Source organism: Thunnus albacares, chromosome 1, assembly GCF_914725855.1.
Source record: "Thunnus albacares chromosome 1, fThuAlb1.1, whole genome shotgun sequence".
Lineage (NCBI taxonomy): Eukaryota > Metazoa > Chordata > Actinopteri > Scombriformes > Scombridae > Thunnus > Thunnus albacares.
The window spans coordinates 27,820,753-27,835,361 of NC_058106.1; the positions used below are offsets into that span (position 1 = coordinate 27,820,753).

General features: G+C 38.1%; 2 protein-coding genes, 1 long non-coding RNA gene and 1 other non-coding gene across 6 annotated transcripts in view; 2 read left to right on the top strand and 2 right to left on the bottom strand.

Moving 5' to 3' along the window:
• The first annotated feature begins 83 nt into the window (after nt 1–83).
• Nucleotides 84–6,870, top strand: gtf2f2a (general transcription factor IIF, polypeptide 2a). Of its 2 annotated transcripts, XM_044352642.1 has the most exons (9): nt 84–220; nt 1,092–1,165; nt 1,484–1,508; nt 2,040–2,178; nt 3,488–3,547; nt 4,879–4,960; nt 5,255–5,354; nt 5,736–5,879; nt 6,004–6,870. In XM_044352642.1, exons 1-9 carry the CDS (start codon nt 155–157, stop codon nt 6,124–6,126), a joined length of 813 nt encoding a protein of 270 aa, XP_044208577.1. In that variant the 5' UTR covers nt 84–154; the 3' UTR covers nt 6,127–6,870. The 2 variants fall into 2 exon arrangements, with proteins under 2 accessions (XP_044208577.1, XP_044208585.1); XM_044352650.1 differs by lacking the exon at nt 3,488–3,547 and having other exon boundaries at nt 85–220.
• Nucleotides 6,871–7,192: 322 nt separating this feature from the next.
• Nucleotides 7,193–9,975, bottom strand: LOC122982996. The gene is made up of 4 exons (XR_006403576.1): nt 9,854–9,975; nt 8,444–8,625; nt 7,983–8,079; nt 7,193–7,409 (listed from the first exon to the last, which is right to left on the bottom strand). It is a non-coding gene; the product is annotated as an uncharacterized LOC122982996 (long non-coding RNA).
• On the bottom strand, nt 7,811–7,943 carry LOC122988871. The gene has a single exon (XR_006404909.1). It is a non-coding gene; the product is annotated as a small nucleolar RNA SNORA31 (small nucleolar RNA).
• Nucleotides 9,976–10,750: 775 nt separating the features above from the next.
• Nucleotides 10,751–14,609, top strand: part of LOC122983000 (protein TANC1-like) — a 37,687-nt gene continuing 33,828 nt past the window's right edge. Inside the window, exons 1-3 of one of the 2 annotated variants that reach the window (XM_044352671.1) lie at nt 10,751–11,457; nt 11,679–11,799; nt 13,243–13,443. In XM_044352671.1, the coding sequence (XP_044208606.1) occupies nt 11,724–11,799; nt 13,243–13,443 (277 nt within the window). In that variant the 5' untranslated portion in view covers nt 10,751–11,457; nt 11,679–11,723. Of the gene's footprint in view, nt 11,458–11,678; nt 11,800–12,404; nt 13,444–14,609 lie in introns of those variants that run through there. The other variant, XM_044352680.1, reaches the window with a different exon arrangement.

The following is a 14,609-nucleotide window of genomic DNA, read 5'->3' on the forward strand; positions in this document are numbered from 1 at the left end:
TTATATGAGAGATACAATTTATCTGTACGTTACCTGTGACGGATTTACAAACTGATTTTTGGACCGTCAGAGTTGCCGTATGTTCGTAAAGTGTTTTACGCATGCGCGCGGCGGTTGCAATAACTAGCTATCTAAGCATTGTTTTAAAACCAACATGTCAGAGAAAACAGAAGTGGATTTAACTGGTGCCAAGCTAAACACTGGCGTATGGCTCGTAAAGGTGCGTATACAAACTTTCTAACAACGCTAGTTCATGGGATTCAGTTAGTTTAAACGCTGCTAACATTAACAGTAATGTAGCTTAGCATCTCCCGCTACTTTGGCTGAATTAAACCGTGCGTTGTAGCTAACGGTGGCTAAATTCATTAACTGCTGGATAGCTAAATGCGTTTTTTTTCATTATGCGACATACAACATACACTCACTTAAAGGACGGATTCACAGTTTTTCAAGTCAGTCTTAAAATAACAGTCAGGTGCCCAAATCAACATTGAAACAGCTTTTTCTTGCTGTAATCATCCCTCCTGTTCATACTGGCCATTAGAAGATCCCAGCACAGCCGTCATTTTGTATAAAAATGTATTCAAAAGTTTATCCGAAGTTAATATGAAGCTTCAGCCGTCCAAATTAGTTAAATCAATCAGATATCTTTCAACGTTACAGTCTTTTCAGTGCCAAAGTCTCTCTTTTTGCTGCTATACTTCCATCGCAACTCAACACGGAAACACTGTGCGAGGAAACACAAAGAGGGAATTTGATGCTAAAAGACTGTAAATGTGGCAGATATCCACTTGATATGACTAACTCAGACTGCTGACGCGTCAGATAAGCTTCAGATAAACTTTTAAATGCATGTATGCGCAATATTTAAAGGGGATCTATTAATAGCCAGTATGAACAGGCGGAATGATTACAGCGAGGAAAAGCTCTTTCAGTGTGTATCTTATGTATCTTAGACTGTGTGTGTTCTGTGTTTTATCTAGCTGCAAGACTAATTGCCTCTCTGGAACAATATAGTTGAAGTTGAAAGTATGAAAACAGCCCTTTCTTGCCCTTTTTGATAAAAATAAACTCCATGTTTCTTCATACAGGTGCCCAAATACCTCTCTCAGCAATGGGCAAAAGCGACTGGCAGAGGCGAGGTTGGGAAACTCAGAATCTGCAAGTATGTGAAACAACTAAGCATCAGTGAAGTAGCAGAAGCGAGCCTGTCATGTTTAGGTTTTTTTTTTAACGTATGTGTGTGTCAGTATGTTCAGGCACAGGTTAATTAAGTTAATTTGTGTAATTAGTCAGTACATAAAATGTGAGTGTAAATTTGGAAGTACAAGTAAGAAAATGGACAGTGTGTGCTGATGATGGGTAAAGTTAATGTGAATAACTAGATAGTTTTACTGTTACTGATGCTTTTCAAATGGTTGAATTTTCTGTCATTCTTGCCAATCGATTAATTCTAATTTTACGCATTATTGTCATCTCTAAGGAAAGGAAACCAAGGAAAAGCAGAGGTAAGTAATGTTTACACATCACTATCCATTTACGGTCAAGCATACGGATGGACTGCTTTAATGAGAGCCAAAATATCAGCTAATTATCATGAATTTGGTAAACAGGTTAGATTGCACTTTGCCTTTGTATGTAAGATAAATCCATGATTTATGACCACAATCCTTATGATTTGATAAACTTAATTTATTGAAATCTTGCCTTGTGGTATTTATGATGTGATACTAATACTTCTTTTTCATTATGCAGTCTATGTAGTCAGTCCAAGCCAGCAGAGTGTGGTTCTTTATACTGCATTTCATTGATAATTGCAATCCATAATTAGATTCTCACAGTGAGTCACAGACATTGAGAGTAAAAGTCTGAGAAGTCATTTCATCTTGATAATTTTAAGAACTGTACAAATATGTTTTGAACTGAATAGAATAGCCCTGTTATACTGCAGTACTGGACACAGGATAATGACAATAAGATCAAAAATTAAGAAAAGGAGATGAACAGATTAAATGTCGGATGGACACCTCTCTTTACAGGTGTCCTTCACTTTGAATGAAGAGCTGACTGTGATTGAGGGTATAGAGGACAAGACAGTGTGTGCGCCTCGTGAGCACCCATTCACCATGCAGACAGTGGGAGGTCAGACATTGGCGGTCTTCACCGAGACCTCATCGGGTGAGCTTCTGTTTTCCCTCTTTGACCCCAGCTGGAGGGTGTGTTGCTTCCTCATCTGCTGCATGATGAGGCACTAGTAATAATCCAAAAAATCGAATGATTAGTTTTCTGTGATGTGAAATATCTGCCTGCTCTACAGCCCCGAGGTAAGTTCTGTGTAATCAGATGGTGGAGGCGTCCATCTCGCTACTCCGTGTGCATTTTGCCGTCTTCATGCACAGTCTCTCCCTCGCTTGTCTGTCCCGCTTGTCTCTGTGTTGTGAACTCTCAACAGCTTTTCCCTAGAGTGTGAGTTTGTCCACAGTCCTAACAGAGCGTTTATAATAAATGCACAAAGTGGATTAGTGAACACTCAACGGAAAACAGAAGAGAGCCGGTCTGTTGGAAATTTGTCTTCATCCAGTCTGATCTGTGCTTCTGTCTCTACATATATGGCGATTTTTTTTTTGTTTCAGTGTTTGATTATCAATCAGTCATTTGTTTGTGGTTTGACCTTTTTAAGTCCACTGCCAATCACATCAGCTGATTGGGGATATGATCAGGCGCAATGGCCCCAACTGGAATTCATTAACATAGACCAATATCAACGCAAATCATCGCTGCATTTGGAGTTGATATAATTTGTGCATGGGTTTCTTTGGTTTGGTGTGAACTTCACCAGCTGTGTCTGCCCTCTGAATGTAATGTAGGTGTTTTCGTTGCTACGGGTGCAGGTGAGCTTGTGCTACTTACATTGAGCAACCAACTTAAATGCGTGTGTGTAATTTTTTTCTTTTTTTTTTTTAGGGCTGCACAGTTTAAATCTTTTAGGTTTTTTTAAATAATTTAATAAGCACAACTAGATATGAAATTCAGCGGAGACCTGCCAAGAAGAATTTGGACATAATAAGACAGTGTCACAACATCTAAAATTCAGTAGACTAACAGAAAACACTAAAGGCGAGTGAAGCAATCACTGTTGTATTTCTCAAATTGCAATCTACTACATTTCTTGAGGAAAAAAATGTTAACTACTGTACTTTAAAATAATAATTTTAGTATTTGTGCAGCCCAGTTATGATTGTGTATTTGTAGTGGGACAGGATATCTGTGCTCGCTTGTTGTGAGGGCATGCTTGCTTTGCTCGTGCGCACGCTTGTGTGCTCAACAGAGATGTCTTAGATCGAATATATTCGAGAAGCTCTGTGTGATTAATCTTTTTCGTGTGCGACTAAACCCTGGGTGTGGTTCTTACTGTTCGATCCCCTCCTCCCTCCGTCTTCCAATCCCTATATTTTTATTTTCACCATCCCTCCCTCCCTCCCTGTAGGCCAGTCAGAAGAAAGATCTGATGGCAGCAGCTCAGGTTCGGGGGCGGGGGCAGGTCCAGGTGAGTTCACCGTTTCGCCAGCGAGTGATTTAGTTACATCTCTGGGAATCAGACGCTATGAGCGCCAGTTATTTTCATCAATAAATGTTGGGTTTTTTTGTATCATAATAGTAACCTAGATACATGCTTCGGAAGATGCATGTATTGACACCAAAAAAACTAGACACACAGTCTTCATGTAGGGCAGCTTTGCCCTGAAGCAGCACTACGGCCTCTTGTTTTTCTTTGAGGATGACTGTACAGTTCCATGACAAGCTTCAATATGTAGGTTGAGCCATCTTGACTTGAGGATTTGGGTGAATGAAAGTCAAGACTGTGGTCAGATTGGGTCCGGAGTGGTGATGGATGTAATGCCGGTCCAGATGTGACACGGTGCTGGCAAAGAAAATGGGAGATGTGACTCTTGTAAAGGTTTGATTTACTGTGTGTACATGAGCAGCCTTACTTCAAAACTAGATGTAAATAAGCTATGACACTGTGATGTGATCTAGTGGTGATAGTGTACTGGGGATCTTTTTGTTCTCCTTGATATTTAATCCCCCCATGTGTAGAATTTTGAATTTTATGTGATTATATATAACCTTTAATTTTTTTTTTAAATGGCACAAGTTGAGGCACAAATGAGGCAATCCAAGTAAGCACTGGTACAGTCTGGTTGTGTCTATAATCATTTCCTCGGTCACTTATATACTATACATAAATAACACTCAATAGTTTACCCTGTAGTGGGTAGTAAATTGAGATTCTGACAGTTATGGCTCATCATCACCTTTCTTTTGACTGGTATAACCATAGGCAGTCTATGGGTGTGACAAGTAAAGCTTTTGTATCTAAGAAAGGTCTTTGGAGTTTAACTACAATGCTGCAGTATGGACATCTGTCTCTGGAAGGCTGATTCAGTAATTGACTTCTTAATGGTTGTTTTGGGAGATTTTGTGAGTAATTATGGGAGGAATGTGGAGTGAACTGACTTCATTAAAAGACTGGAGAAATAGGTGATCTCCCTGGTTTAACTTATTTTGTTTAAATCTTAACATTTGACTCGGAAGTATTGTAATCATGTCAGATGTAAACAGAGTCCTGTGTCTTGATTGACTGAAGAAACTTTTTGTTTTGTTTTGTTTTCCAGCCATATCTATAATGTACATCTATAATATATTTCCAAGTTTGTTCACAAAACATGTCGTCTTTCATCCATTCTTTCTCTCTTAGACATATGCAACCACTTCCCTTCTTTACTTAAGCCACTTGAAGTAAACATGCACTGAAAATACATGGGGAACACATGCATTACACAGTTCTTACTGAAGTTGTGATGAACTCTCTTTCAGATAAAATAGCCTTGGAGGGGGTAGTGGTGCAGAGAGCGGAGTGCAGACCTGCTGTCAGTGAAAGCTACATGAAGCTGAAGAGGTGAGTAGTTTCAAAGTGTGCACACAAGTTTACAGAATTATATTTAAAAGTATAGGTAAAGGTGAGTAACCAGAAAAGTAAAAACCCTTGTAGAAATATATAACGCCTGTTTAATTTGATGCTAAAATCACAAGTAACTTTAAGCAACATGGTAGTAATTGTAGGGTTCTTGTATAGCATTACATTACATTTTAAGCATTTGTGTTTTATTTATATATATCTATACACACACACACACAGTATATACTGTATATATGCTATGTATTGCATTAAATGATTGTTATCATCTAACAGGTTACAAATTGAAGAGTCCTCTAAGCCAATGAGGCTGTCACAGCAGTTGGATAAAGCTGTCACCAGTAACTACAAACCTGTGGCTAACCATGAAAACAATGTAAGAAATCAATCCCACATTTGTCTGTTATTTTTTATGGCTCATACAAAATCTGCTCTGCACATACAACATGCAGTTCACCAATGCATCTCGCCGTGTATTCACCACAAATTTAAAGGCCCATAGCCATATTGTTGCTTGTCCTAATCAATCACTACAAAATCATGTATAATTTCCAGTCTCTCCACCCAGATTTTTATTCAATATGGAAATGAACGGGGAACTAAAGGGAAATGCATAAAGGATCTAAAAAAAAAAATGTCAGCAGTAATTCCACATGACTTGCAGTAAATGAGCCATAATATGCAAAGCCACTGGTATGGCTCTGTATGGTTTAGGCCTACATGACAACTGATCTGTCTACTTTTTTTTTTTTTGCAGCTTGAGTATGAGAGGAGAAAGAAGGAGGAGGGCAAGAGAGCAAGAGCTGACAAACAGCAGGTGTTGGACATGTTGTTTTCTGCTTTTGAGAAGCATCAGTACTACAACATCAAAGACCTGGTGGACATCACCAAACAGCCTGTGGTAAGACTGTGGGGGCTTTGGTTTATGTCTATAAGTAAACTTAACTCAAGAGTTGATCCAAGTTCAGGGTTAGATTCAGAGTTTGATAATAATGTTTAAAATGCTAAACTTGGTCTTTTCACAGATTTACCTGAAGGAAATCCTGCGCGACATAGGCATCTACAATGTGAAGGGAACACACAAGAACACGTGGGAGCTCAAGCCAGAGTACCGACATTACCAAGGCGAGGAAAAGACTGACGAGTAGGGCGAAACACCAACGCTTGGTTTGATGGGGCTCCCTCCCTGAGCAGGCCTCGGTTGGACCTTGGAGTTCATACCTGACTTCCTTACATCAGGTCTCGAAACACACTGGATTATGAGGTCAAGCAAGGGTCGAGTCTTAACAGGGAGAAGTTGTTGTGTCTTCTCGTTACCTTGCAGGAGACAACGGGGCATTGGGGAACTAATCAAGGTTTTACTCTTCAAGTGTGCACTATCTCTCCCTGATGTGGTTTCTGTCACAGCTCTGGCACGCCCTCGAGGTAAAAAGCCTCCCAGTATTTCAGTTGGTTTTATCCATCAGAGGAATAGGATGTAGACTTTCAAGAAGCAAAATGTGCATATATGAACCACTGGTTCTTGAATAATTTTTTAATGTCTTGAGACAAGTATATCCAGAGTTAAATGTTTAAAGGATAAGCCTAAACAACGAAGGATCTCACAGGTGAAAGATCGCACCACTAAGTTACATGTAACAAGGCAGTTATTCTTGTAGATGTTTTGTACGTTTTTGAAAGTAAGTTTCCATACCATAAATGGCAAAAATCAGCCTGAACATGTGTTGACAAAATTTCAAGACTGCTACTATTGCTGTGTTTCAGGTGTCCTCAGTCACATTAGCCTATTTTCACTGTAATTTTAAGTTGTTTTACATTGGAATGACTCCTGCAATAAACTTGTTTTAATACTTTTTAAAATAAATAATAAAAACGATTTTTAAAATCTTAAATTGTATTCAAGCCGCATCAAGCCTGGCGTGTTCCTACAGTTATATTGTTTGACTTGTTCACAGCCAACATACCATTCTTATGGTGTATGTACATTTAAGGGGCCCAAATAGTGAACATTCCCCGCAGGAAATATTCAAGGCCCCAGTGCCAGTACAGTATTTGTGTCAAGCTTATGGTTCTGAGAATACAGTGTGCTTAACTGGGTAGTTCCATATATTGCTTATTGTAACTTCACACCATGCAGTAATTTATGGGTTCAACATTATGCAATAGGATCAAACTTTCAAATATCTCCTTCCAATAAATACACACTGAAACCACTTCTGAGATTGATATTTATTTTTTCAAAAAGGCAAAGGATGTCAATTTGACACATTTCATGTACATTCATCCTGCTTGGATGTATTGTGTAGAAGAAATCTTGCTGGCAGATGGAAAAACTGGTATTTAATGACAAAAAGAAGCATTTAAGAGCAACTTTAGCATCAGGGGGAGGAGATGAAGGGGGGCTCCACAGGTCCAGTCTCTTGGTCATTACCTACAAGAGAATGAAAACCATTAAGAAAGCAGCTACACAGTACACTAATAAAATTAAAAAAAAGTCATCCTGCAACAAGTAGTTCTGCCTCCTGATCAAGAAGCCACACTGAGTAAATAGCAAAATGCTTTTATAAGTTGCCTGCTAAGTGTACAACATTGAATTGATGACAGCAAAAAACAAAAAATCCACAGACAAACTACTACTAATGTTTTGAGCAGGCATCTGTGTGGACTAAAATAATACTTTGATGTGCAAATTCAATAAATGTCTTGAATACAAGAGCAGTGAATTCAAATTAAGATATTGACCAGGTAAAATAACTAATTAAATGTATCCAGATATAAAAAAAACACTACAAACATTCACTTGTGCATTTGATATTATTGTCAAACAAGCTTAAATGTATTCCTCAATTCAATCTGTACTGCCATGGACTGTAGCAGTCAGAAAGCGCGAGGAAAATTCAGTTTAGCATCTCTTTGCAAACCGAGAAGCCAATGATGCCTGCTTCGGGTCTATCAGTGGATGCAAGTTGAAATCTACCACCAACTAAACATTACAATCACTCACCAGTTTAAGTATCTCTCCTGACCAACACTTGGTTGACTGGAACAGCTTCTTTGAATTCATCAGTCTGTTTTCACATCCACAAACATGAACGTCAGGACTGGAAAAGGGTGAAAAACATGATATTTTAATACATAATTCAAGTATCCAGGGCAAATGGGTTAGGTGTATGACAGCAAGAACAACTGTTTCAGTTTAGATATTTATTTAGTAGGATCTCCAGCTTAATATTAGACCAATTGCTTCACTTTATCATCCCCTCTTCAATCCGAGACACCACTGAAAGAGGTGAGCAGAAAGCGCGGGGATATTTAATATTGCATCTGAAATTTAAAAACCCGAGATACCTCACATCAGAGAGCCCAGGCTGTCAAAGATGCAGCTTCTGATCAAAAAGGCTTGATCACTACAGCAGTTGGATCTAAGCATATTTGACTCCACAAAGTAAACATATCTGAACATACATTTTTTCCATGACACGATGCAGATAAGTCTCTCCTGTTTGTGCTTCTTTCTCATGTCATGTTGCGAACAGACTGGTGTTGCAGCTGCCACCATCTTCAGTCGGGCGTTCTGCTCATACACAAACGCAGACATCATCCTCCATCTGGCTTGTGCAGGTGTCCATCAAACAGCATATGGACAGCTAGAGAAACACAGTACAGAAGTAAAGAGATTATTAGCCATTGCTGCAAATATAAAGCAGACATTTGGTGTTTAATTCAATCTGTCACTGATTTTTACGGGTTTGGTTTGCAGAGCAGTGTGTTGAACTCTTAACATTGTGTGTAAATAGGTTATCCGATATAATATACAAGGATTATTCGAAAATCAAAATGATCCACAGTTCTAGCACAATGCATTTTGTTACTGCAACGTTACTTTAATGCTACTTTATTAGCCACCTCTGCAAACTTCGTTAACACATTATCGACTACCTTAATGCAATCAGGTAAACCATATAAACTAATAACAAGGCTCACAGATGTCTCATTGAACGCCTTGAAGTCATGAAGTTGGGACATTTACCATCATTGACGTATGTTTAATAGTTTTTAGACAACATCGGTGGTCTGAAGCAGAGAGGAATGCGATATATCAGGTTTAGGATACACTTGTAAGTAGATAAATTCAGTGTAGGAAGGACGCTCAACCTCCACTTCTCACCGGTCTAGTCAACCCTGTAGATCCCCTAATACAGCTTCTCACCAGTGTCATTGATTAGAGAGAGTTATTAATATTATTAAAACTAGATTAGATATTTAATCGCCTTCAGTCAAACAACGCCCAGGATCAGTTTAAAATGGCAGGACCTTAGGTTCTGACTCCCGTTTAATTCCCATTAGCTCACATTGCATGAACGTACAGCATTTCGCAGGCTGTTTTTTAAGGATGAAACTTGAGCATTTAGAGACTAATGGTGTAATGATTATTGTGTGGTTCTTGTATCAACACCGTCAGATTGATATTGTGACCTTTATTTAAAGCTGCATTGTAAAATTGCGTATTTACAAGTCAGTTAGCTGTAAAACTCAAGTTAGCATTAGCTAGCGAGCTAACGAGCGCATGGTAGCTAGGAGGCATTTCCGGTGCCATGTTAACGTTAAATTTTAGTTATTAGCCGTTAGTGTACGTTACCTTCCCCCAGACCAAAAACCTCTCTCATAATCCTCCCAACATCAGCTTTTTTCATTCCTATGTATTTATCTATTCCGCTAACGTTATGAATGTGAATAAAGTTGGTATTTCAGTCAGTTACAAGATGACACTAATTTACACGTTTCAACCAACTGATATTAAATAAACGTTAGCCGTTATTGTCATTCAGTTAACCGTTACTTTGTTTCTACGTGCGCGAGACGTAACAAACTTACAAGTCATGTTGGTGAAGAAGACAGTCGAGCCGCAGAGGGTTTGACTCTCCATTCCTCCGATCTCCTTTAAGAGGGCACGGTGAAAGGACCGAAGAGACCGTCGCTTCCAGATTAAATAGGTTACCACTTATGGCTCATTTTCGCCCCCCTGAGGACGAAGAGAGGAGACTTTTTTTTTTTTTTTTTTTTTTTTTTTTTTACACTGTCGTCCTCTGGTGTTCACAGTTGGAGTTGGGATTCACAAATTTTCGGTGGATTAATGTTAACTTGTTTCTTCATACTGTAAATTAGCGATATTAATTAGCCTACCTGAATTCAGCTTATGTTTTCCATATGGTTTCCGTGCAAAAAACGTATTGGTTTGTAGCTTAAGTAGTATATTTTTTTTCTAAACAATGTTTTTTCGAAAGTGTGATTTTCTTTTATCAACAGAAAAATCTTTTGGAGATGGAAAATGTATGGAGTTTTTAGTTTTAGTATGTAGATGCATATGTGCAAATCTGAATAGCTAGCTCTTTGTTTCAGTCAGTTTGATGCAGGAATATTAATCCTTATCCTACCAACAAACATACAAGGACTGCCAAAAAGAATAAACTACTGTGAGAAACAACCATCAACGCAAAATATTAAATTATTTCTTCTCAAAACATTATTAGTTATGTAATTAATGTCACCTGAAAAAAACTGGTTATTATTATTTCAGGAAAGTTAGGCTAGTTAATTTGCATATTGTGTAAAACGAAACTATATCGTTTTATTTAATACAAATTGCAGCTTTTACCCCAAGTACAATCTTTCCACAAAGCCTTCAGAATGACTGACAGAGTGTCCCCGATACTGTGTGATACTTTAAATTAGGACCCATGGCAAACATGGACTCAATAATTAGTTCCATTTATTAAAACTGCATAGGCAGAATTGAGTTCTTTTGACTGGGGTCCCCGAGGACCCCAATACATTGGTATTTTTAAGAAGCACTAATTAAAGCAGAAACAGATAAAAAATGATATGAAGTCATTAGGAACAAATTGATTGACAAAGTCATGAAAAATTGGGATGATCAATGAATAAATCACCTGTGAGATATGACAAAAAGTAAACCTGTGGGGTCTGTGGGGACCACAATCAGTAGGATTAAGATCAAATAGGCCTATGTCGCAATCCATTTCAGCCAACCTTGAGCAGGATAAGGTAAAGTGGAGGGATCGACACAATTTCATTAGGATATGTACAATATCTCCATGTTTTTATTATTATTATCATTATTATTATTATTATTAGGCTATTAATATTTTTTGTATTGTGGTGGCATTGTAGCAGTAACAGGGTGATACAAAAATGGAAATTAAAATGAAAAATAGCGCATACTGTGAGTTAAAAGAAAAAAACATTAAAATAAAAGATTCAAACATCAAATTTGGAGCATAAGGCGAGCACGCATGTGCACGACGCGCGCGCCCGACCCCTCTTCCATCAGTCTGTGAGTTGACAGAGGAGGTGCAGCACTTCTTAATTGGACTGCGCGAGTGTAAATTGTCCCCCATCAGCCTCTTGTGGATTTATGTGAAGACATGAAGACATCGAAGAAGAAGACTTAAGATAAGGTAAAATTTTAGAAAGATAACATTTAAGGATGACAACATTTTTGAAGTATGGCTACCCGAATTGTGTAGCTAATAATGATGTAAAGACATTACTTATTATGGTCTCGAAAATCTCCAATTAAATCTGGTTCTCCAGCAGTAGAATTAAAAACTAACAGGGTGGGTAATGATGCTTAAAACAATTATATGTATTATCCTAATTTTTATGAACATTTGCTTAGTCTTCCACAGATAGTAAGCAGTGAAGTTACAGCCTCAGCTGCAGTATGTTCAGAGCTGTGTTTGGAAACAAGAAAGAAGGAGGAGGAGGAAAACGAGAAAAAAAGAACCAGAGACACCCAGGTAAGCAAAAACACCCATAAACTACCTGTACAACAAAACTGTGGCACTTCAGCTCATAAGCAAAGCCAGTATTGCACCTTTGGGCTTGTATCTTGGTCTTGCCTTCATTACATTCCATAATAATTTTGATCATGATAATGAAATGTGATTTTTTTTTTTCTGACTCTGTAATCAGAAATAATAGGAAATGGGGAAATGTATCTTACACCGTACACACTAGCGCTTGCATTATTTGATGGAAATATTCAGGTTCTCTTCTCTTGGGTGATTTAAGTAGAGCCAATTCAATTAGCCTAATTCATGAGTGTGTTCCGTCCTTCATGCAGTGGCCCGATGCTTGCATTTAAAGTGTGTCAGGAGAAGTTAGAGTGGGTTAGGCAAACATTCTGACCTACTAAAAAAAACATACTGAATCTCACAAGATATTTGTGAATGGGATATAGCTAAATTAGATCAATCTGTGCACTTGTTAGACATGTGTTGTACCTACTGTGAACAAGCTTAATGTTTTGTTGGCAGGTCAGTGAAAAGTGATCAGTAAGGTGTGCTGAAAAATTGGGAGATTTTGCTTTTGAAGTGAAACTAAAATGTTTGTATTTTCACAGGGTGAAGTTGTCAACTTGCTGCAGTACAGAGGAGACAGTGGAGATAGATAATATAAGTAGAGCTCAGTATTAGAGCAACCATGTTGCTCATTAATATTTGATAATGTGCTGCTCTGGGTAGCAAGAACAGAGAGGAAGACAGAGAACTGTGTCAGTCTCATTAAAATGATATAGTATGTTTACAGTACATTGGGATTGCATTCGATATCACTCCTTCTCAAATGCTGATCACAGAAGGTTTTAATGATCCTTGTTAGGAGTTATGCAAGACCATATTAGGCAAATTTGTAATATTAGGTAGTAGAGTTCTGTGTCCTTGTTTTGCTTAGCCCCAGCAAAAACACTCATGTAAGGAAGGAAAAAGTGAACGACTAAATTATACTACAGGTAAAACTACTGCAATCTGGTATTATCAAAATAATTGACAATAAAGTCTCTGTAATTGGCTGGCTTGGCGAGCTCTCATGCACGGTAGTTATTTAAAGCACAGGATCATATTGAATGGCTGCAAAATATATTAAAATATTGAATTGAAATATAATAAGTCTAGCCTCTTTATTAAGCGTGATCCCATTCCTTTAAATAGATGTTCTGGCATTGCCAACTTTCCATTACCTCATTCAGCAATATGCCTCCAAGACAAGATATGTTCGCTCTGTCGCAGCCTTATATGAGGCATATTTAATACAGCTCCCTCTGCGATATGTTAAAGCTAATATACAGCCACAGTTGTGTTGACTCAACTCAGCCATTTAAACCACAATGGAGCTCTCTCATTATACTGCTTTAACATTTACACTTGACCTTCTCCATCCCTCCACCTGTCTTTTCAACGTAGGTGTCGAGGTGTACACTCACAGCACTTTGCAGAGCGGTAGTGGCAGGCGGGCCGCACACCTCCAGGACCATGACGACTACACAGAAAGCCCGGTAAAACTGAAGAGACTGACCAAGGGTGTGTCCATTTCTTTACCATCCTCGCCGCTTCTCCCTCGCCAGGCTGAAATTGTTCCCTCCCAGTCCTGCATCAAGTTCCCAGGTGGGTTGATTTGAAATGGTAATAATGATACAAACAAAACACGTTCTCAGTATGAACCACTGAGTATGACAAGAATCTGTACATCAGGGAATAGCTGCAAAAATAGCAGAATACTTTCATGGGTTGCCTTGATTAGCAGAGAGCTTCTGTGCATTCAGCTGTTCCATACATGTGACAGCAATACAAGAGCATACAGACTATGCCCCCAGGGCCCAAAAACATGTGACAGATTGTCAGAGTAAATGATAGAACAAGATAACTGAAGGCAAGGAACCCCAATTAGGTAGGTCAATTTTGAGACCATCTTCTCTGAAAGAAACATTGGTTTGATCAGTCCAACGTTAGTTTGGTTCTGACTTGAGACCATTGTCTCATGTCATTTCTTCTTCTCTTTCTTCTCATTTCATGTTGATCCTTGCCATCCACTGTTGAATTAATTAAAAATGACAAAAACAGTCTTTTAAAAAAGCTTTGTTAGTGTCTTGTTCGATATCTTTTCTTATTTAATTTTATAGTATCCTTTACATAAAAAACTGCTTTGTGAATGTTTTATAATTAAATAAAAATAACATCTTTTTGACAAATCCCTTTATTTATTACTTTTTATGTTATTCATTAGGTTAACACAAGATGTTTATCCTGTTTTAAAAAGTGTTGTAACTACTAAACACGTATACTTTGTGCATGTTTAAAGAAATATTTATTATTTGACAATGCAATCATCAAAACAAAACAAAAAAACATACGTAATACAAAAAGTTTTGTGACATTTTTAATGACGTAAACTCTAATAATTGTTGGATAAAAAGAAAACAAACTCTGTTTACCTGGTGTTCCTGATCTTAAAATATGCACTAGGTGGCAGTGTCCTGCAGCAAGTTCAACCATTGAGAAAAAGCAGCTATTACATTTCATTGCATGCAGCACTGCCTTGTTTTCCCCAGTAGACTAAATGAACATGACAAGGAAAATTACAGCAAGTGAAAATATATACTGGCATGGCTTTTGTGTCTTAGGTAGTCATGCAAAGTCAAATATGAAACAGTATGCCTGACTGGGCAGAGTGTTTCCATCCACTTACACGATTCAAACACTGAGTAACCTCGGGTGTGAAAATTCGGTACATTTCAGTGTTCACAAACATCTCATCCTTGTGAATGATCTCC

Excerpts from the sequence above, each read along its gene's own strand:
- gtf2f2a (XM_044352642.1), top strand. The coding sequence starts at position 155 with ATGTCAGAGAAAACAGAAGTGGATTTAACTGGTGCCAAGCTAAACACT. Across the intron at positions 3,548-4,878 it reads GGGGGCGGGGGCAGGTCCAG|ATAAAATAGCCTTGGAGGGG; the intron begins GTGAGTTCACCG and ends ACTCTCTTTCAG. Across the intron at positions 5,355-5,735 it reads TGGCTAACCATGAAAACAAT|CTTGAGTATGAGAGGAGAAA; the intron begins GTAAGAAATCAA and ends TTTTTTTTGCAG.